The sequence below is a fragment of the Vipera berus genome (assembly GCF_964194415.1).
Source record: "Vipera berus genome assembly, chromosome: 1".
NCBI lineage: Eukaryota > Metazoa > Chordata > Lepidosauria > Squamata > Viperidae > Vipera > Vipera berus.
The window spans coordinates 34,848,180-34,869,344 of NC_138202.1; the positions used below are offsets into that span (position 1 = coordinate 34,848,180).

At 37.7% G+C, this 21,165-nt stretch overlaps 1 protein-coding gene across 2 annotated transcripts in view; it reads right to left on the reverse strand.

Moving 5' to 3' along the window:
- Window positions 1-2,425: 2,425 nt before the first annotated feature.
- Window positions 2,426-21,165, reverse strand: part of LBHD2 (LBH domain containing 2) — a 57,039-nt gene continuing 38,299 nt past the window's right edge. The window contains exons 2-7 of one of the 2 annotated variants that reach the window (XM_081319206.1): window positions 20,024-20,126; window positions 16,122-16,231; window positions 8,248-8,443; window positions 6,262-7,281; window positions 4,529-5,948; window positions 2,426-4,335 (exon numbers count right to left, since the gene is read on the reverse strand). In XM_081319206.1, the coding sequence (XP_081175332.1) occupies window positions 7,214-7,281; window positions 8,248-8,443; window positions 16,122-16,231; window positions 20,024-20,036 (387 nt within the window). In that variant the 5' untranslated portion in view covers window positions 20,037-20,126 and the 3' untranslated portion in view covers window positions 2,426-4,335; window positions 4,529-5,948; window positions 6,262-7,213. The remainder of the gene's footprint in view (window positions 4,336-4,528; window positions 5,949-6,261; window positions 7,282-8,247; window positions 8,444-16,121; window positions 16,232-20,023; window positions 20,127-21,165) is intronic. The other variant, XM_081319207.1, reaches the window with a different exon arrangement.

Below are 21,165 nucleotides of genomic sequence, written 5' to 3' on the forward strand. Positions count from 1 at the left end.
TGCTGTCTAGATTTGTCATGGCTTTCCTCCCCAGGAGCAAGCGTCTTTTAATTTCTTGGCTACAGTCCCCATCTGCAGTGATCTTGGAGCCCAGGAAAATAAAATCTGTCACTAGGTGTGGTCTTACTAAGGATTTATAAAATGGTACTAATACTTTTGATTCTATGCCTCTGTTTATACAACCAAGGATTGTATTAGCTTTTTGGCTGCCGCCGCACATCACTAGCTCATGTGTAAGTGAAGTCCACTAGGACTCCAAAGTCCCTCTCACAGTTACAGTTTCATTTTGTTGGATAGGGCCCATTGTTCAAGTCTGTCAAGATCTTTTTGGATCCTAAGCTTGTCTTCTGGGCTGTTGGCTATTCCTGCCAGCTTAGTGTCATCTGCAAATTTGATGAGTTTCTCTTCTATTCCCTCATGTCAGTCATTTATGAAGATATTGAAGAGTACTGGACCTAAAATGAAACCTTGTGGTACCCCACTACTTACTTCCCTCCATGTAGATGTAATATCATTAAGGACTACTCACTGAATACGGTTTGTCAACCAGTTACAAATCCATCTGATGGTGATGCTGTCTAGCCCACATTTTTCTAGTTTACCAAGAAATAGATTGTGATCTATTTTATCTAATGCTTTGCTGAAGTCTAAGTATACTATGTTCACAGCATTTCGCTCATCTACTAATTTGATCACCTTGTCAAGGAATGAAATAAGATTGGTTTGGCATGATCTGTTTTTAGCAAAGCCATGGTGGCTACTAGGTATAACTTTATTTGTTTCTAGATGTTCACAGATCTGTTTTTTTATTATATTTTCCAGTATCTTTCTATGTATTTATGTTAGGTTGATTGGTCTATAGTTTCCTGGGTCTGGTTCCCCCCCACCTTTTTTTTTTTTTGAAGATGGGAACCACATCAGCCCTTTTCCAATCCTCAGGTACTTCCCCGGTGCTCCAGGATTTTTGAAAGATATGGTGCAATGGTTCTGTGATAACATCTGCCAACTCCTTCAGAACTCTGGGATGTAATCTGTCGGGTCCCAGTCATTTATGTTTGTCAAGGTCGGATAGGTGGTTTTTTTTACCATTTTTCTTATTTTAATTTTGGTTTTTAGTTTGCCTTTTGCAGTAGTTTCTTTGGTATGTTGGGCTATAATTTCTTGTATGAAGACTGATACAAAGAATGAGTTAAGCAGCTCTGCTTTCTCTCTACCATCTGTTACTTCCTTGCCAGCTCCTCTCTTTAGTGGACCTACAGTTTCATTGACTTTTTTCTGTTATTAATATGCTGAAAGAAACTTTTATTATTCTTGATTTCTGTTGCAAGTTTTTGTTCATTCTTAGCCTTTGCTTTCCTGACTTCATCTTTACATGTTCTGGCTGGATGATAATCTGGATGATAATCAGCCTTAGTTATATGTCCCTCTTTCAATTTTTTGTACATGTCTTGTTTGTCTTTCAGTTTGTCAGAGAGATCTTTGTGCAGCCATACTGCTTTCTTCTTGAATTTTTTGTTTTTCTTTTTAATTGGTATTGTGCTCAACTGGGCTTTTATGATCATATTTTTCAGAGTTTCCTACACTTCTTGAGCAGTTTCCCCTTTAGGATTTTCATCCATGGAATCTTTCCTAGGTTCTCTCTGAGTTAGTTAAAAATCATCTCTTTTGAAATTTAAGACACTGGTTGGATTATTTTCTATTGCTTGTGTTTGCATTATATTGAATTCCACTACAACATGGTCACTTTCACCCAAGGTTTTGGCAACTTTAACTCCCTCTGTCACGTCTTCTCTATTAGTAAGAATTAGGTCCAATATAGCTTTACTTCTAGTTCCCTCCTCCACCTTTTGGATGACATACAGTATTTGTCAGCTAGGTTGGTTAGGAATCTGTTTGATCTCCCACTCACTGCAGAGTTTGATATCTCCCAGTTGATATCTGGATAGTTGAAGTTTCCCATTACTACTGTGATATGCTTCCTACATACATTTGTTAACTGGTTGGCAAAGAGTTCATCTATTTCTTCTGATTGATTGGATGGCCTGTAATGTACACCTATGGCAATGTCACTTTTTTTCCTTTGATCTAATCTGCAAGGACATTGTTTTTCACTATTACATTAGGAGCAATAGATCAAAGCCTGTATTATTTTATAAAAATAATCTATATGTTGGGCTGTAAATATTTTCATCATCAGTCAAAAGTGTTTTAGGAGAGGATCTGCTAGACAGAACTGAATGAAAATAGAATATATCTGGATATTTAAACTACACACTTTCCATCACTGACCCTTATTACAGGAATATTATAGGTTTCTTATATCTTCACCAATGTAGCTTTTGACAGTAGAGGAAACTTTGCTTGTCAAATTGGGAACTCATTTTAAAATAAATATTTGATATACTAGTTTACCAAATTAGGTCCATGTAGGCTTTTAATTGATTTAATTACATCTGCAAGACATAGCATTATTGGAGTTTATACACAGATGGCAATTAAAAAAAAGAAAGTTACAAAGGTGCAGAATCCAACAATATATTATAGTCCATCAAATCTTTATCAACATCTTGTTTTTAATAGTCTACAAAAATATGACCAACTATTCTGAGTGTTTCCCCCTTCCTACAAAGCATATCATCCAAAACAAAGGAAATACAGAAACAATCAGTTAAGTTTAGTAGGCAGGACAATACTCTGGTATACAGATAAAGTAATGTCATATATGTGGTTATGCACCATTGAATACAACATGTGTATTCCTGAAACAGTTTTATCACTTTCCTTTCTCATTAATTTATAAAATTTACCTCTCTTTAAATTAAATGCTACTTAACAAAATGTAATTAAAGCATTTACATTTAGCATACGATCAGAAAAGCTAAGCTGGAGCAAACCAACAGTCTATCTTGATCAGCAGCATGTTCCTACAGTAACCATGGAGGTGCTTATGATTAGTCCACAACCAAGACATGAACACAATATCATCCTCTCATTTGGGCTTCTAAGCAACTTTTACTGAAAAATGCTCTGCCTCTGATTCTGATGATTATATAGCCATCATGATTACTCAACATTCATTACCCTATTCTCCATGAATTTGTCTACCGGTAATTCGTTTTTTAAATCTGTCCAAGTCATTTCCAGATCTTTGACTCATGCACTCTACAAATACTTCCTTCTGCTATGCCAAATGTCTTACCATTCAATTTCATTGTATCAGCCTATATCCTAGCATTCTGTATAAATTGTGTCACCTTGAAGACATTTAGAGCTGCACAATGCAATCTGAGCCTATACACAATAGCATGAATGTGGGTTCCCAAAAGAAATGATGCGGGTGGCTTTGGAGGTAAAGGAGGCAGATGAAAAATGCTGGAGGATTGTCATCCAGCCCTTCATTTTAAGTAACAAAGTATTCTGAAATTTATATTCAGCTCTTTATCAAGACTACATTAAGTCCTGTTGAGAACAGCTGGAATTAAGTTATATTCCTACATATATTCACTTTTGAATAAAACCTTGCTAGATTTTCTTGCAAATACAATGGTCACAAACTAATTTGAGCTACAGATCATATAGGAGCCCCAGTGTGCACTGCGCAGGTGGCATAGTGTTTAGAATGCAGTATTGCAGGCTAATTCTGCCAACTGCCAGCAGTTTGTTCCTGTCCAGCTCAAGGTTGAGTCAGCCTTCCATCCTTCTGAGGTTGGTAAAATGAGGACCCAGATTATTGGGGGCAATATGCTGACTCTTTAAACTACTTAGAGAGTGCTATAAAGCAGTATGTTAGTTATCATATTCTGCATAATTTGTATTCAAAGCATTTGGCAGACTATATAAGAGAGAATTGCTAAATGGGGTTTATGACTTCTAAGTTTGGTTTTGTTTTTCACCAGACCTGAGGTGGGCTAAATTTAAGTCAGTCAACTAAAAGATCACTTGGTGACAAGAGTATGACTTCAATTTTTTTTGAAAAATAAAATCCATCATAATAGGACATATTTTGTCCAGTTTAATTATTTTATTTTTGTGCCTTTCAGTCAGTGTTGGTTCTTGGTGACTGCCTGGATAAGTTCCTGCAGGTTTCTTGGCAAGGAGACTGGCCTACGATCACCCAGCTGGCTTTGTGCCTAAGGTGGGACTCTTGATTTCTACTCTGATGCATTAAACATTAAACCAAGTTGAGTCCCTTATCCTATATTGGAAATATAACCTCTCTCAACATAGCAACCCTACATGATGGAACCAGCACCAGCCACCTAGCACCCAAAATAAGGAATTATCTTTCATACATAAGCTGCATTATGCTCACTTTGTCTAAGAAAAAGTTGTATACTTCTACCTTACTTCTACTGTTACACAACAGTTTTTAAATAAATATATTAAAATTTGGTAACTAAGAATATATATAGAATGATCCTATTAAAATATTTTTGATTATACTGGCAGTGATCCTCATGCAGTGAAAAGGATCCTAATATATATATATATATATATTTCATTCATTATAACAAAATAACATTATAACAAAATTTGGAATTGTTACTCATTTTAGAAGTGAGACTGATATATGATTTGAAGAGCAGTCATAACAGTGGAAGTTTACAATCAAATTTAATTTCTCTTTTTCTTAAAAACAGTAGATGTACACTTAGGACATTTTTGTGGAATGAGGGAGAATAAGTGCTTTCATTTTCATTTTTCAAGAATTGTAAGTGGGGACAGATAGAAGAAGTGGGTTGAGTGAATAAGTGTAGAAGAGTAACTCACGTTACTCCATAAACACAGAACTCCCCTTATAAAATTTCACAAGGTTTAACTTAGCAGAAGGCTACTTTATCCCTCTAAAGAACAGACTACTATAAAATATTTCCTGTTACACTGGAGAGAGCCACAGAGATGAACTTGGAAAAGGAACATTTCAATTAGTTAACATGAACGAAGCCCAGGAAAGGAAGAAGCTTTCAAGATTCGGCTATTATAGTTCATACCAGTCAAGTAGCATTCTAGAATTTCCTGTGGTATCTGTTTCCTGACCTGACCTATCAATCCTGAAAGCCCAATGTTGTTTTGTCCTTCCTTTCTTATAAGAGAATTAAGGCAGAGTTAGTTTAAGTTTTTTACTAACATTTTATTCCTTTCTGGGACTAAATTCATGTTTTGCTAAATGCCGCATTGCTTCTCTAAGGTCATCTCTGTAATTTCCTGTGCACACATATTTCTAGACCAATCCTTATTAGAACTTTTTATGCCCACACAGAGTTCAATCTGTTAATCTAAGATTGGTAGGCGCTTTTAAAATAAAGCATGAACCCCATATTAAGAAAATAAAATTTAAAAAATTGAATACTTCTAAAAATTACCTTAGCTGGTTTTCAAGCACATTAAGGCTGATGCTCATAATAATAATGATTATTTATATAAATCACGAGTGAACATTTATCATTCCCACCCATCCCAATATTGTTTTCATAAGCTGAACTATGATTACTACCATATACACATAAAATGTACTTTAGCATCTCTTCCCCCTGGAGAGCTTTATTTCAATTTAATTCCTTACAGAAAGAAAACTTTCTTTGTGATAAAATAGTGAAAACCCATCCTAAGACATCAAAATACAAGAATCAAGTCAAGTAGACTTTATCTTGAAATCAACACCATACAAATATCGCTTCGCTTCATCATATCACTTTGTCATGACTTTTACCCAATTCTGGTGATTGTATTTTGGTGACCACGTTGAAGTTAGAGCATTTGAAAGCACTCTTGGGAATAACTGCTGTATCAATTTGATCCTATTCACAGCTACCATGAGGTCCCACATGAGACCCTCCTCCCTGTCCAAAAGCCTACAGTAGATTAAATAATGCAAATAAAGCAGATGGTCTGAGGGACATCATTAAGTACATAAAAATGCATCTTATGCCTATCCTGGCCATTTCTGCCTAGTCTTTATTTTTTTTATTTTTTTTATTTTAATTCCATTTATATCCCGCCCTTCTCCGAAGACTCAGGGCGGCTTACAAGCTTAGCAGTAGCCTTCATTCTATGTATATGCCTGCTTATTAGGGCTTTCGCCCCACCCCCCAAAGCGGCATTTTTACAAAGTCAGCTTAATTGCCCCCAACAATCTGGGTCCTCATTTTACCTACCTCGGAAGGATGGAAGGCTGAGTCAACCTTGAGCCTGGTGGGATGCGAACCTGCAATAATTGCAGGCAGCTGGTGTTACTTAAGGAGGCATTAGCCCACTGCTCACCAAGGCTTTGATCCAAAAGTATAGATAAAAATTTCAGCAGAGTCTATATACAAATGCCTTGGAAATGTCCTAAAACAGCAATGACATAAGCAATATTCTCTTTTCCCCTTTTGAAACAGGCTCAATTAAACCAGGTTAGCATTTGGGTCACAAATTATTTGCACAAACAATAGAAAAGGCTGCTGAAGTTACACAGATCTAACTCAGTTCACAAACAATAATGAATAGCTATTTCCATTCAAAATGTACATTGGTAAAGAATTCCTTAAATGTTAACTCATTTTCTTTCAAATGCAATGTTAATAAAAAGCTGGTTCACTTGAATTTGCACAGAAAAAGAGATAAGGGATAAGTACAGATCCCTGCTGTGCAACACAAAAAGGCAGTCCTAAATTCTCCATTTAATCCAGATTTAAATGTGAAACTTGCATTTCTATACAAAAAAGGTACAAAGTTAGAAGGTGACATTATATTACATCTATTATCCATAATATCACAGTGCTAGTTTTAAATGGCTAAAACAAAAGAGGTTTAATTGATTTGATATATTCTATAGCAAACAAACCCTGTGTCTTGGTATCAATACCAGATAGCTCTTTTATCTTTAACAGGCAATTTCACTTACAAGTGCTAATTGCAATTGATATATTTTTTGTGTTTGATATGAATAGTTTTGCTTCTATTTTTCCTTTGTGGCATTAACAAAAGGAACCAGGAAGAACCACCTAATGTGCTCCATTTTTCCTCAAAGGAAATTGAAATGATAAGAATCCCAGCCTGAAAAAGAAGCAGTTCTAAAGCCTCTAAATTTCTTGCCATGTACTAATCTAATAATAGAACTAAAATTAAAACCTTCTATGGTTTTAAAATAGAGCATGTTGACAAGCCTTCGGAATGTGCCAGCTTTCCAATTAGGGTCCCACCACAGCTTCAGTTTGTTGAATGAAGTTCCTTAGTCATCCTCAGTTCTGCTTTCACTGCATTTTGTACTATCTCCAATGTCCTGGTGTGGCGAAGCACCTGCAGAGAAACAATTGTTCCTGTGTTGATTTTCTGTTCTTCACACATATGCTTTACTTAAAACTAACAAACTACTCCTCCCTTTTTCCACCTCAGACTGCATTCACTTCCAATAGCTAGTTAGCCAAACATGAGAAATTATGATTAACCTAGCTACAGTTTGTTAAACAGAACTGATGAAAAAGCATAATATATGAAGTTACTTTATCTCAAAAATTATACTAAGCGATATAATGTGTTTGAATAATTGTCAATAGAAGCTGAACTTTCCAAAGGGTTAAGCTGGAGGAGGAAAGGGTGCATGATCTTAGAAGAATCCAGGATTGTCACGGTGCTCTGTCACAAGAACAGGTAGCATGGTGGCCAAATGTTTGGCTTACACTTATGTAATCATTAGGGACGCGGTGGCTCAGTGGGTTAGGACGCTGAGCTTGTCAATCAGAAGGTCGGCAGTTTGTCGGGTCGAATCCCGAGTGCCGCATAACAGAGTGAGCGCCTGTTACTCGTCCCAGCTTCTGCCAACCTAGCAGTTCGAAAGCACGTAAAAAATGCAAGTAGAAAAATAGGGACCACTCCGGTGGGAAGGTAACAGCGTTCCATGCGCCTTTGGCGTCTAGTCATGCCGGCCACATGACCACGGAGATGTCCTTGGACAAGCGCTGGCTCTTTGGCTTTGAAACGGAGATGAGCACCGGCCCCTAGAGTCGGAAACGACTAGCACGCATGTGCGGGGGAACCTTTACCTTTACTATGTAATCCTTTGCCATTTAACATTTAAGTTGCTGATCTAATGGAATTCAAAGACCAGGTCTGCCTATGTTGGATATATTAGAATATCCCACCAGAGGAATAAGAACACACCAGTTTAACATTTTTTTGGTATTAATATTATGGTGAACTAGTACAGGCAATGTCACACTCTTTTCCACATGTTTTTCCCAGTAAAAGTTATTAAAATGCTCATACTTTCAAGATCCATCTGGTGTTGCTGAGCACAGGATCTCTGAGCAGCGAGAGCCTTCTTGTCTTCCAGTGATTTCAGATCCTCTGGCGGCCAACGAAGCTCTCCACTTTCAACATCCCCCACCTCAGAGGGCTCTACCACAATGGATGGTAATCTCTTTGACAGTTTTGGATACTTTTCATGGGCATCCGGAAAAGCCTATGAAGTACAATGAAGAATTGAATTAGTTTTATCATGATGATCAGGATGTAATGACACATATAAAAAAATAACTATAGAGACAAATGGATATTCACTCTTTCAATTTTTTAAAATACCATTAAAGATTATAAAAAGGGAAAAATATCAAATCCCATAGAAATAATTAGTACAATCTTACAACACAAACTTTCACAAACCAGGAAAGCTAACCTAAAGTTCTAGAGGAAATGGATATGTCCACATTACAAATGAGTGATTTTATTTTTAGTGGCATCCTGTTGACTATCAATTCTCCATTGGTGGTGGTGATGGCAGCTGTGCCCTTCATAATCTGTTTTGGGCCTCTTGCAAACTTGCATTTTCCATTTTATACTCAAAAGACAGAAAGGAATGGCCTCTGAAAGAATTCTTACCATGCAATTTATCCCAGTTTGTCTGAAAACCTCACCTTAAACTGGTTATCTTAACCAGTCTGAACATTAAAACCAATTAAAGGTAAGGAATATTTTGATGGTGAATTCAAGTAAAAGGTTGTTTTCTGTCATACCAAGGAACACTTCTTCCCTTTAGCCCAGGGAAGAACATGTTGGAATATCTGGAACTGACAAAATGAGAAGGTCGACAGACAGATGGATTTCTTGGTACTATCCTAAAAAAAACAAGAAGTTTGGCCTTCAAAGCCCATTGCCTTGTGCTGTGGCCTCTTAGCTCAAATATTTACCAGCCTGATACAATTCCATTGGGCAACAGAAATAAGAAATAGTGTAGGTTTTGTCCTGGCAAACCAAGAATCTTTGCCTCCCACCTTTTGTACTTTATTGACACTGCTATAAACAATGGACAATGGTAATTTATTGTGACATATTGCTATTTACATTCTATCAGTTTGATGATTAATATTTGTGTAATACAAATATCCAATATTTAATCATCTGGCATGAATGCAGTTGACAGCCTCAACTCATAGCAACGATGACAATTGTTATGAAACCATTAGAGCAATTATACTGCAAATAGTAAAGAGCATGGTTACTTAGAACAGGATGATTTTTCAATACAAGCTTCATCAGATCACTCTTCATATAAATGACTCCAGATTTGGTTTCAGTCTCCTTATATGGAAGATTTCGAAAGCTAGATGCCAGGTAGAGAAAGAAACAGAACCAACTGCCAGTCAGAACAGACTCCATAAATACTTGCAATAGAGAAGCATGGTTTCTAGGTATGCATGGGTTTTCAATTAATTTCAAAAACCCCAGGAAGGGATTAGCTAACATCCCTAATAAGTTGTCCATTCCTTAGCGTGGATGGAGGTTTTAAAATATATTTTTAAAAAATATTTAAAATTATTTTAATTAAAAATAAACAAATCTTAACCATATAGTCTATGCTGAGGCATTGTCAGATCTGCCACTTCACTCCTGCTTTCAAATTGTTCAGTGCCAGCCTGCCATAAACAACAGGGGGGGGGAGGTGGAGGGGAGGGGAGGAAGCGGGGGACTTTCCAAACTGCTTTGTATCAGCCAGAGACAACAACTCAAGGACACCTGGCCAGGAAGAAGAATGCAGCTGAATTCCAAGGATGACCATTCCAAAAATATCTGGTTTGAATATGGTAGGGCACAAGGGGATCAAAGGGAGGCAAACATGGGAAACAACGGGTTTTCATGAGCAAATTGGCCAGGGAACCTCAGACCTGGCTTTGCTTTACTGTATTTCACTTAACTTTAGTAAAACTATACCTTACTCTCAAAAATGGAGTCATGTATCATTCTTGCTAAGGTTCAAATCGAGGGAGGACTGACAGGTATTTTGTTTTAACCCTGGGATGGTGAGCTTGTGGTCTTCCAGTTATTGTTCATGTCTATCAGCAGTTCAAACATCACAGCTCAACCCCAGCCAGCTACTAGCAATAGCACTTAAACTTATATATCACTTCATAGTCCTTTACAGCCATCTCTAAGGGGTTTATAGAGTCATCATATTGCCCCCAACAATCTGGGTCCTCATTTTACTAGCCTCAGAAGGATGGAAGGCTGAATCAACCTTGAGCTGGTGAGAATCGAACTGCTGGCAGTCAGCAGAATTAGCCTTCAATACTGGATTCTAATCACTGTGCCACCATGGCTTCTAATGCTGGGAAGTGGCAGAATTTATAATACATAGATAGGAAAGAGGTATAGATGAGCCCTTGAAGTAACTACAAATGGAAGGACAAGTGATCAAACAGGTGTTATAACATTAAAATGCAAACTTTGCCCCTTGAATAGCAACACTGGCTACAAGTACCTAAGAAGTTGGATGGCATTTGGACGTACAGTAAGAACATATGTTTCCTCATTTGGAGATCATCATGACCAGCTGTGGATATCTCTGCCTGGAGACATGTTATTGGTCAATATATCCCTGAGTAATTCAGTTCAGACTGGTATACAGCAGACTAATTCTAATGTAGTAGATGCTAACAGGTGCAGATTCTAGGGGTGGGTTAATGTGCACAGAGGGTGCCTCATTCGTTGCATTTTAACAATTATCAAGCACTTTTTAAATTCATCCCAGTGTAAATATGTGGAGTCTAACCACCAGATTCAGAGCAGTGACTGAAATTCTTAATCACTTAGGTATAAAATGAGTATGTCTCCAGACTTCAGAAAACAGAATATACCACATCGTAAAAATGATTATTCTTCAATAGGAATGCATGTAAAATATGTAAACTGAGGAAGAATGAACAGAAACAAAGTATTTTAAGAATGAAATACAGTATGGAAGGAAACCCTTAGACAAAAATATGTATATTAGGAAAAACATACAAGGAAATAGGTATGGATTTTCATGTGTTTGTTTTATTTTTTGCCAAATCTACCAACTAATGGAGAAAATAATTTAGAATGGGGAAAATTAGAAATTGAGAGATTAGCCTGGTGTTGTTTTTAAGGATTGTGTGATACCTCTATGTCATCTTATACTTAATGAGAAAAGTTGTAAAGATAATACACCTATATATAGTTTGTATGTAGATCTTTGGTCATTTGGGTTTTTCCCCACGTAGAATTGGAGGTATCAGGGCGACGTTTCAACAAAATCTCATCCGTCATCCTCAGGCTGGTGACTTCAGCTTCGTTCTTCTGGGAGAAGTGTGTGGTAGTGGCTGTTTCTTCTTCTTTTTTTAAACTGCCAGAGGGGGTGTGTTCTGTGGGTGGAGGTGTGCTCTGATTGGGTGGGGGGTTAGCTGTGTTCTGATTGGGTGGGAGTGTGTTTTGAATGGGGGCTGTGTTCTGATTGGGTGGGGATGTGGTTTGAGTGGATGGGCTGGTCTCTGCTGCCAGCCTTAAACCTGAACTGGTGAGTTGTGCTGCTTTTGTTCGGCTCCGTGTTTGTGGTGGTGCCATGTTTTTATAGTGGGTGTCAGTTTGCTTATTGTGTGGTTTGGAGGGGTTTAAAGTGGCTAATGTTGCAGCTGTAGTTAGGTTTCTGTTTTGTGGTTGTGTGTTGTTATCGTTGTGGGTTCGGATTTGCTTTTTGAATGGTTGTGTGGTGGTGATGTCATGTGATGTTATCATGAGTTTGGGTCTGGTATCATTCTTGGTGGTTGGGACTCGTCTGTCAATCAAGGCGGGTTTCCAAATGGCTGGTAGGCGAGAGGTATCATCTCGTTTGTTCATGCTGTGAGGGCGTTTTTCTATCTTGATGGCTTCTCTGATTATTCTGTTGTTAAAATGTTCAATTTTGGCGATAGTTCTGGTTTTTCTTAAAATCAATTTCATGTCCCGTGGCTTTAAAGTGTTGGAACAGGGATGAAGTTTGTTCTCCCTTTCTGAGTGAGTTCCTGTGCTCTTCAATGCGTGCACTTATTCTTCTGTTGGTCTGTCCGATGTATGTGGTGGGGCAGGTGGTGCATGGGATTTTGTATACTCCTTGGTTTTCTAACCCAATTATGTCTTTGGGGTTTCTTAGGATGGTGGATATTTTTCTGTCTGTGTAGAATGCTGTTTTGATGTTGTGTTTTTGGAGGATCTTGCTGATTCTGTCTGTGGTGCCTTTTAAGTATGGGAGGAGGGCTTTGCCATTTTCTTGTTCTCTGTCTTGGGTTTTTGTGGGTGTCTCTCTTCAGATTAAGTTGGTAATCATGTTTCTTTGGAATCCGTTGGCTGTTAGTACATTAGTGAGAGTGTGTAGTTCGGTTTTTAGGTGTTGTTCGTCAGCTAGGTGTTTTGTTCTGGAGATGAGTGTCTTGGCTACGGAGTTGATCTGTGCTGGGTGGTGGTGTGAGAGTGCGTTCAGATAGCGGTTTGTGTGTTTTTTTTTATGGTAGATAGTGTGTCCTAGGGAACCGTTGGATTTCTTGTAGACTAAGACGTCAAGGAAGGGAAGTTGATTGTTAGCTTCTGTTTCCATGGTGAATTGTATTTTGGGGTGTAAGCTATTGAGATGTGTGAGGAAGTCATCCAGTTTTTCTTTGCCGTGTGGCCAGATTACGAAGGTGTCATCTACGTATCTGAGCCAGAGTTTTGGTTTGTGGTTGGATTTTTCTAGAGCGAGGGTCTCAAAGTGTTCCATGTAGAGGTTTGCGATGACAGGTGAAAGGGGTGATCCCATGGGTGCTCCTTCCATTTGTTTGTATCTTTGTCCATTGTAGATGAAGTATGTGTTTGATAGGCAGTGGTTGGTCAGATCTAGGATGTGTTTTGGGGGGTTGTATTTATTTAGGATAGCTGTCAAGGCTTCTTTGATTGGCACTTGGGTGAAGAGGGATATGACATCGAAGCTCACAAGTAGGTCACAGGGCTGTAAGTTTAGTTTACTTATGATCTCTATGAATTGGAATGAGTTTTGTACATGTGAGGTGATGGAATTTGCATAAGGCTGTAGTTGTTTGGCAAGAAATTTGGCTAGATTTTGTAGAGGTGAGCCTATGGAGCTGACTATGGGTCTGAGTGGGGTTCCTTCTTTGTGTATCTTGGGAAGACCATAGAGCTTAGGACATCTGGATGATTTTTCTCTGGGAATGATTGTTTGCTGGATCTCTTCACTGATGGGGGTGGCTTTTATTTTGGATTTTGTGGTTTTTTCCAGGTAGGTGGTGGGATCTGTCTTGAGGAGTTTGTATGTGGAGTCTCGGAGTAGGTTGGATAATTTGGTATGGTAGTCAGATGAATTCATTACCACCGTGGCGTTGCCTTTGTCTGCTGGCAGAATGATTATGCTGGTGTCTTTTTTTAGGTTAAGTAGTGCTGTCTGTTCCTCTTTGGGTAAGTTGCTTTTGGGTGGTTTGCTGGTGCAGAGGATGTTGGTAACTTCGAGTCTGATTTTGTTGGCGTCATCAGGGTTAATTTTGGTCAGGCTGGATTCGACTCCGCATATAAACATATGTGTGTGTGTGTGTGTGTGTGTGTGTGTGTGTGTGTGTGTGTGTTTGTGTGTGTGTATCCATTGTTGGTAGTATTATATATTTAGATTTACTAGTAATTGCTGAGGTTTTTTTAAAAAAAAACTTAAGAAATGTCAAGAAATGTAAATCTCAAAGCCTTCTGATTGTTTTTATCAAATGCATCTTCATTACTATCGCTTACTACTATAGATATTTAGCATGCAATGAAAGGATAAATGTTTCCTCTAAGCTTCCTAGTAGATCTCCATGGAATTAGCAGTAAATGTCAACAATAGTCTGATTTCTGACATTTACTTTAACAAATACGCATGTAGAAAAAAAATAAAAAGGATTCATGTAACATGTATGGAGATGTGGAATTGTTATCAATGCTATGATATACATTAATCAATATAAGATATTTCTTATCATTAGTAGTTGCCCAAGGCAGATCTCTCTATTTTCCAATAAAAATGGCCAAGCTGATCCCCTGCCATAACTTTCTTTCAACTTATTATTTGCCTTTTATCAAATCCTCAGATAATTTCATCTTTATCATGTTATACTTTGCGTGTATAATGATTAGATGATTAGATAATGCATCAGACATACAATAGAATAGAACTTGCAAAGAAAATCCATAAAACCTAGGGAGATTCTCAAATTATGGGTACTTCTAGATTGTACTTTTCTTATACATTTGTGTAATTATGCAAGGAGGAATCCAGATGTCCTCATTTATTTGTCAATTTTCAATATCTCCCCATATTTTTTCCATTAAATCATAAAAATTCCACAAAGAGGAAAAGATAAATTTCTTATATAAGCTATCCAATTTCAAATGTCCTGAATCAGTATTTTAGAACTATAGCAGGAAATAGGCTAGACTTACATAACAACTGATTCTGCTCAAGGCTATCCCTAAAGATACATATTTATAACAAAAGGCCATCTCTCGAAAAACAAACTGTGCAAAACATTACTCTGAAATACAGTAATTGTGGCAAAGTGCTAAGTTATTATAAATCATTGTAAATATGAAATCTCAAATTGATAGACAGTTGAGACAATGCATACTAGTGTGCATTTTAATTACATTTACTTCTAGGTACAGTATTTTAACTATTGTTCACAATTTTATTTTTTATTTCAGTGTATTGTAAGCTACTTTGCGAAAATTTGGTTTTGAAAGGTCACATATAAACAAATTAGGAAAATACAGTGCAAAAGTGGATTGCCTTATTTTCATTAGACTGAACAAAAACAGGATGTCACCCCAGCAACCTCTGAGCTTAGTTGGAAAAATAACACTGTATGTTATGTTCATTATAGACTATCATTTCCCTCATTATTACCTTAATTAAGGCTACACAGTGTGAATACTTGTTTTAAATGTGGTATATGATGCAGTAGGTCTAATTTCTTCACTCAAAATTATATTCTTCTGGAAAATCTGTCTTAGAACCTTAGAATGGATCTTGAATCTATGGGAACTTTTTATTAAGGTTCCAAATTGCATATAGGAGCATGGCATTTAGTCAAAAGAAGATCAGTATTTCCATATTGAGCGCTACATTTAATGTAAATAAGGAAGCTCTTTAATTGTCAAAAGTTGCATTTAAATTTTCTGCCACTTTAAGGCTGGAAACACAGTATCCTCCCCTAAATAGGGAAAATCAGAACAGCCTGATCCTGCTCACATATACAACATAGTCTCACCCACCTTGTATCAGCACCCTATCATTTATAAGTCATCCAAAAAAAATGAAGTACAGTTTATTGTAAGGTTACCCATCTCTTATATATATATAGAGAGAGAGAGAGATAGGTGATCAAAAAGGCAATCTTATATGATTGGTATGTACCGGTATCACCATTTTCCAGTGGTTCTTCAAAATCACTGTAGTTGTTCATGGATTTCTACATTCCAGATGTTGTCTATCTAACACCTTGATCTTAAATCTACTTTTTAAAATCTGTCACTTGATTCACTGATGTAAAACCTAATAGGTTTCCATGAGCAACTTCGATAGTACTGTGTTTTATGAAATACTGTCACCATCTATTATATTCAAAAGGAATTTAGCTCCAAGCTTCACCAAAATGACAGTCATAACAATACCTAGCTCATAATCCTTCTTGCACTTCAGATTAAAACACACAGTGGATTTCAATTTGTATATACTATAATCTTGTGGTGTCTCACTCTAGCTTATTCTAAGAAGCTAAATTGTTCTGACAGACTTTGAAGATGTGATCTTGTCTGACTGTAGCTTTGTATTCAATTTGCATACATACACTTACCTGAGTGGAAGTGCCTCCTTCTTCCTCAGGTTGGCTCAAGATAAATTCCTCCATCACAGGTTCACGTGTATTCATTACCTCTGTCATGCTGGAAAAATCAGAACAGGCTACTGAAAATGTAAAAGACAGGTCAAAATCTCATAACATATTTTAATTTTCTTATCCATATGCCAGACAAAGCACACTATGACTTATGTATTAATAAACCAGGCTAGTATGCCTGGGCATCTATTTGTAGCATAATTCATATTAGTTGGATTATTTTAACTGTGTTCATGAATTTGCAGGAAAAAATAGAATTATCTGCACCACAACTTTCAAGTTAAATCTTTCCATGTCAATAGCGATTCTTCTCTCTGCCTTATTTCAGAACAAGTCAGAAAAAATAGTGAGACATTAAACCAAAAACAGCTCAGAAAAAAATGGATGGTGATTCCCTATGACTCAATACATATTTTGTTCTTTTTCTGAGGTTGCAGAAATGAAGTTGACTTGGAAAGGACACAACTGATACAGAAGTGAAATATTATGATGAATGGTTGAAGGAGCTAGGTATGTCTAGCTTATTGAACAGAAGGATTAGGGTGGACATGATAACTATCTTCCAGTATTTGAGGGGCTGTCACAGAGAAGAGGGGATTGACTTATTCTCCAAGAGGGCAGGACAAGAAGTAAAGGGTGGAAGCTTGTTAAAGAGAAATCCAACCTAGAAGGCAGGAGAAATTTTTTGACACTGAGAATAGTTGCTCAATGAAACAGCTCCCCCTCCCCACAGAGTTGTGGGTTCTCCATCACTGGAGGTTTTCAAAAATAGACTGGACAACCATTTGACTGGAATGGTATAAGATCTCCTGCCTTGATCAGGGGGCTGGACTGGAAGACTTCTGAGGTTCCTTCCACTCCTATAATTCTATGTTCTATATTCTGTGTTCTACTGCTTTAAATGAGGACAAACTTCCAAGGACAAACTTCAGAGCAGAACAAATCAAAATTATTGTCTACAATGAGATGCTGTCTGCTTCAATCATTTGCAGTGAGACCAGTCCCTAAAGAAAATAACTATTATAATTAGAAAGTTAACATACTCTGCCTGGGAAAATGTAGAAAATGTCATAACATATGTTGAAATGCCTCACCCTTGTGGCTGATGAAATTAGATCATTAACCCTCTCTCCATAAATTGCACATAAGGGGAATGGATTTTGTGGCATCAGGTGACAGGGGAAATTGGACATTTGCATGAACTAAAAAGTAGAAAGTATGTGGCAAGAATCGATGGAAATGGATGAAATATCCACTCTGATTCCACACTGCAATGCTTTCTCAAGGAAAGAGCAGAAAGCAAGAGCAGATGACATTTGCAGAAGCAGTGAAGCTTAACTATCTAAGCCTCTTTTGAAAAAAAGAGCGCAGAAATAAAATAACTATAAAAATGCAGAGATGTTCTTCCATGCAGGTGAACAATATTAAATGCTTTAAGAGCATGTTGCCAGTTGTTTGTAGTTAACAGCCAGTCACTAGGACAGAATGGAAACTGAAACTATTCTGATGTCCTTATTCAATATCAATATCATTTCCATTAGAATTTGAGTTCTCTGTGTCGTGTAGCAACAAGAGAAAATAGGAAATCCAGTATGTAATGGATAGGATAGGATAGGGTAGGGTAGAATAGAATAGAATAGAATAGAATAGAATAGAATAGAATAGAATAGAATAGAATAGAATAGAATAGAATAGAATAGAATAGAATAGAATAGAATAGAATAGAATCTTTATTGTCACTTTAAATGTACACTAATCATACATTTAAATGAAAATTCGTTGCATTCAGCTCTCCAAAATATACCATTATGCATATGTGCATACACACACAAACATATATGACACAAAGAAACATCACAGTCTAATTCGAATGTATACATGGTGAAAAAAAAAGAATCCTGAAAATTTACAAGACAGATGGCATACACAGATAATTATATGTTGGCATACATCAAATTTTTTCTTCTTCAAGAAGGGCTTTGGTTTGAAGAGACTTTGGGTCATTGGCCCCTCTCCCAAAGTTTGAGCCATAGGCTTAGCATGTGATGGAACCATAGTTTTGACAGTCCATAGAAATGTCTATCATGACTTTGCCATTCTGGCCCATTTACTGCTATCTTTGCTCAGGAGTTATATTCCTGCTTGGAAAAGATCTCACAACCATAACAATGAAGCTGTGATGATGAAGGAAGACGCTGTAACCCATATTTTCAGAGTGAACTTTTCTTTATTCACTTCAGACTATGACCACATCTCTTCCTTTTTTTAGAACCAGTGATTTGAAAAATTAGAGCTGTTGCCGGCTTGTTGATGCAATGCATAAATAGCTATTCTATAGCCTCTTAATTAGGAGATATATTAAGAGATTTAAGACAATATATGCAGTCTTAAGGATAATAGAGACTAGATTGCTGTCAGCTTGGAGCCTTGCCTTTTACTTTCACAAAAACCACTGACTATCTTATTCACTGAAGATTCAGCACAATTTGCCATAAAAAACAGACATGCCAAATCATTGTTGCACAAATGACCAGCAGACATGGGCATCAACTTCTCCCTCCGAAAGCATGCAAACAATGTATGATATAAACTGGCTTGAATGTACATTAAATTTTCCATTCAAAAGCATCAGTCACCGTATGTCCATCCACAGTGAACTGCAAGGACTTGCCCAAAGAACCTAACCCAGGGCTTTTCAACCAGTGGTATGGGTACCACCTGTGGTACATTGGCACCTGGCAGGTGGTACGCGACCATCCTAGAAAAGTAGTAGCAGAGGAGGGGAATGAGCTGAACTGGTGGCAGCACCGCACAAACCTGAGTGAGAGATGGCTGGAGCTGCAGGGCTGTCAGGGCTCAGCGGAAGCGCCAGAATCAGCGCTTCTTTGGGGCTGTCAGGGCTCAGTGGAAGCACCAGGATCAGCACCAGGCTCCAGATGGAGCTTGGCATTGATCCCGGTGCTTCTGCTGAGCCAAGAAGAAGCGCCAATCATCTGGAATGTTGCAGCATCTCCAGGGTCTTGTGATTTACATTCAGATGCTTGGCAACTGATTCATACAGTATTTATGATGGTCACAGTGTCCCAGGGTCATGTGAAGTGACCAAACCTGCTGCAACCACCCAGCAGAGGGGGGGAATAAAAACCAAACACCCACCCCACCCCACCCCCACTGCCAATCCTCAACAGAAATGTTCACAACAATGAAAACCTCGGACAGGAGGAAGAGCGCTGCCGGGTGGGCAGGCAGGTGTCTTGCTCAGCTGTGGCTTGAGGGGCACTTTTTTCAGTGCCATTGTAACTTCAAACAGTCACTAAGCAAACTGTTGTAAGTCGAGGACTACCTGTACATCACTTTTTTCCTCTTTTTTTTCTGGTCATCAAGTTTTTGACACCTTGCTAGGTGACTGGTGGTACTCGGATGTTGCTATATCCTAAAAGTGGTAAAATGGGTGAAAAGGTTGAAAAACCCTGACCTAACCTACTGAAGTATCTTTTATTCAGTAATATGGACTGGCTTGTTCAACCCAGATGTCAACAATATATAAAACTCATTTTAGGAATGGATTAAGATACTTTCTTTTTTTTCCTGAACCAAACCAAGTATTTGCATACTGACAAAGACTAGCACAAGTGGTAGGTTAATAGGGTCCTTTCTTTCCTACAAACTACATTTGTAATGCAATCAGCATGTAGTGCAGCCTACGGAGGGCAACAACCTAGATCTAAATCTAAGGAGCAAGCTTCTTTCATCCTCTTGACAAAAAGCAGGAATTGGCAGATGAGTACATCATTAACAACTAAGCATCTGAGCTGGGGTAAATAAGGGGAAGAGAATGGCATAATGACGATTAAATTTACCTTCTAAGGACATGAATGGATTTCTCTCCTGAAAAATCTATGCTTGTTGCCAATGTTCGCTCTGGGGAGGAAATGTGCCAATTGCGTCAATCACGTAGTGCATCTGAAAAAGACAATATTGGAATGAATCAGAGAATGTGGCAGAAGTGACAAAGCTGGAAGAATGGGCATAATGAACCTAAGATAAAAAGAGAACGAGAGGAAGCAGGCGGTTCCACACTGAAAATTCTACAAAATTCTAAAAGAAAATGCAGGACAAATTTGTATATATGGTAGATAGACCTATGCAGTTGCTGATGCTCGGCTTTCCTTCTACAACCATGAAATCTGCCACTGTTTCTCCTCTGAGGAATCTTACTCAAAATGCAATATTCAACTCATTTGGTGAAAAAATCTGACTAAGGCTTGAACCTATGTAGCTTTCACTGTTATTTCAACTCAGGATCAGTAACTATGGATAATATGAGACCTAGAAGGTTTACTATATTTACCAGAAAGAAAGATGTCTTGCTTTGTCAAATATTTTTTTTTATTTAATACTCAGGGGTCATCTTAGATTTGCTGCAAATATGGCAAATGTTCCATTTTTGGGGAGGGAGGGTGGGGGGAAGTGTTCAGATTCATCTTTTTTTAGTAAATACATTAAAAGTAAATCTGAGTTATGTCATCCTCATAATAAACAAAGGCAGCATTGTGATCCATTTCTGTTGAAAGTGGGATTTCTTGAATTTACTGAGAATTTTATTTCATTTTTAATATTTACGACTAGAATAGCTCTCCTACCAGTTAACACTTTAAAGTCACACAAAACACTTTCTTCTGAAAACACATAAAGTAACATTAAGGCAGAAAGAAAAACTTAGGAAAAAGACTTAAACAAACATTATCAAACAGAGGTAATGAATAAGTGTAAACAGACACTAAAGTTCCCACTTGAGAAGTAGAGCTCCAGCCTCTAGCATGATCCTTCTTTATTAGAATGCCCAGAGACACAGTTAGAAGCAGAAAAGGGACTGTGGCTGTGAATGTTTTCATCTGACTGGAAAAAAGGCAAAAGTGGGAGAGACCAAATAAGATACTGGGGGTGAGGAAGGTGGTAGAGATTTTAATAGCACCAGATTGCCTTCTGGGAGAGGGATATT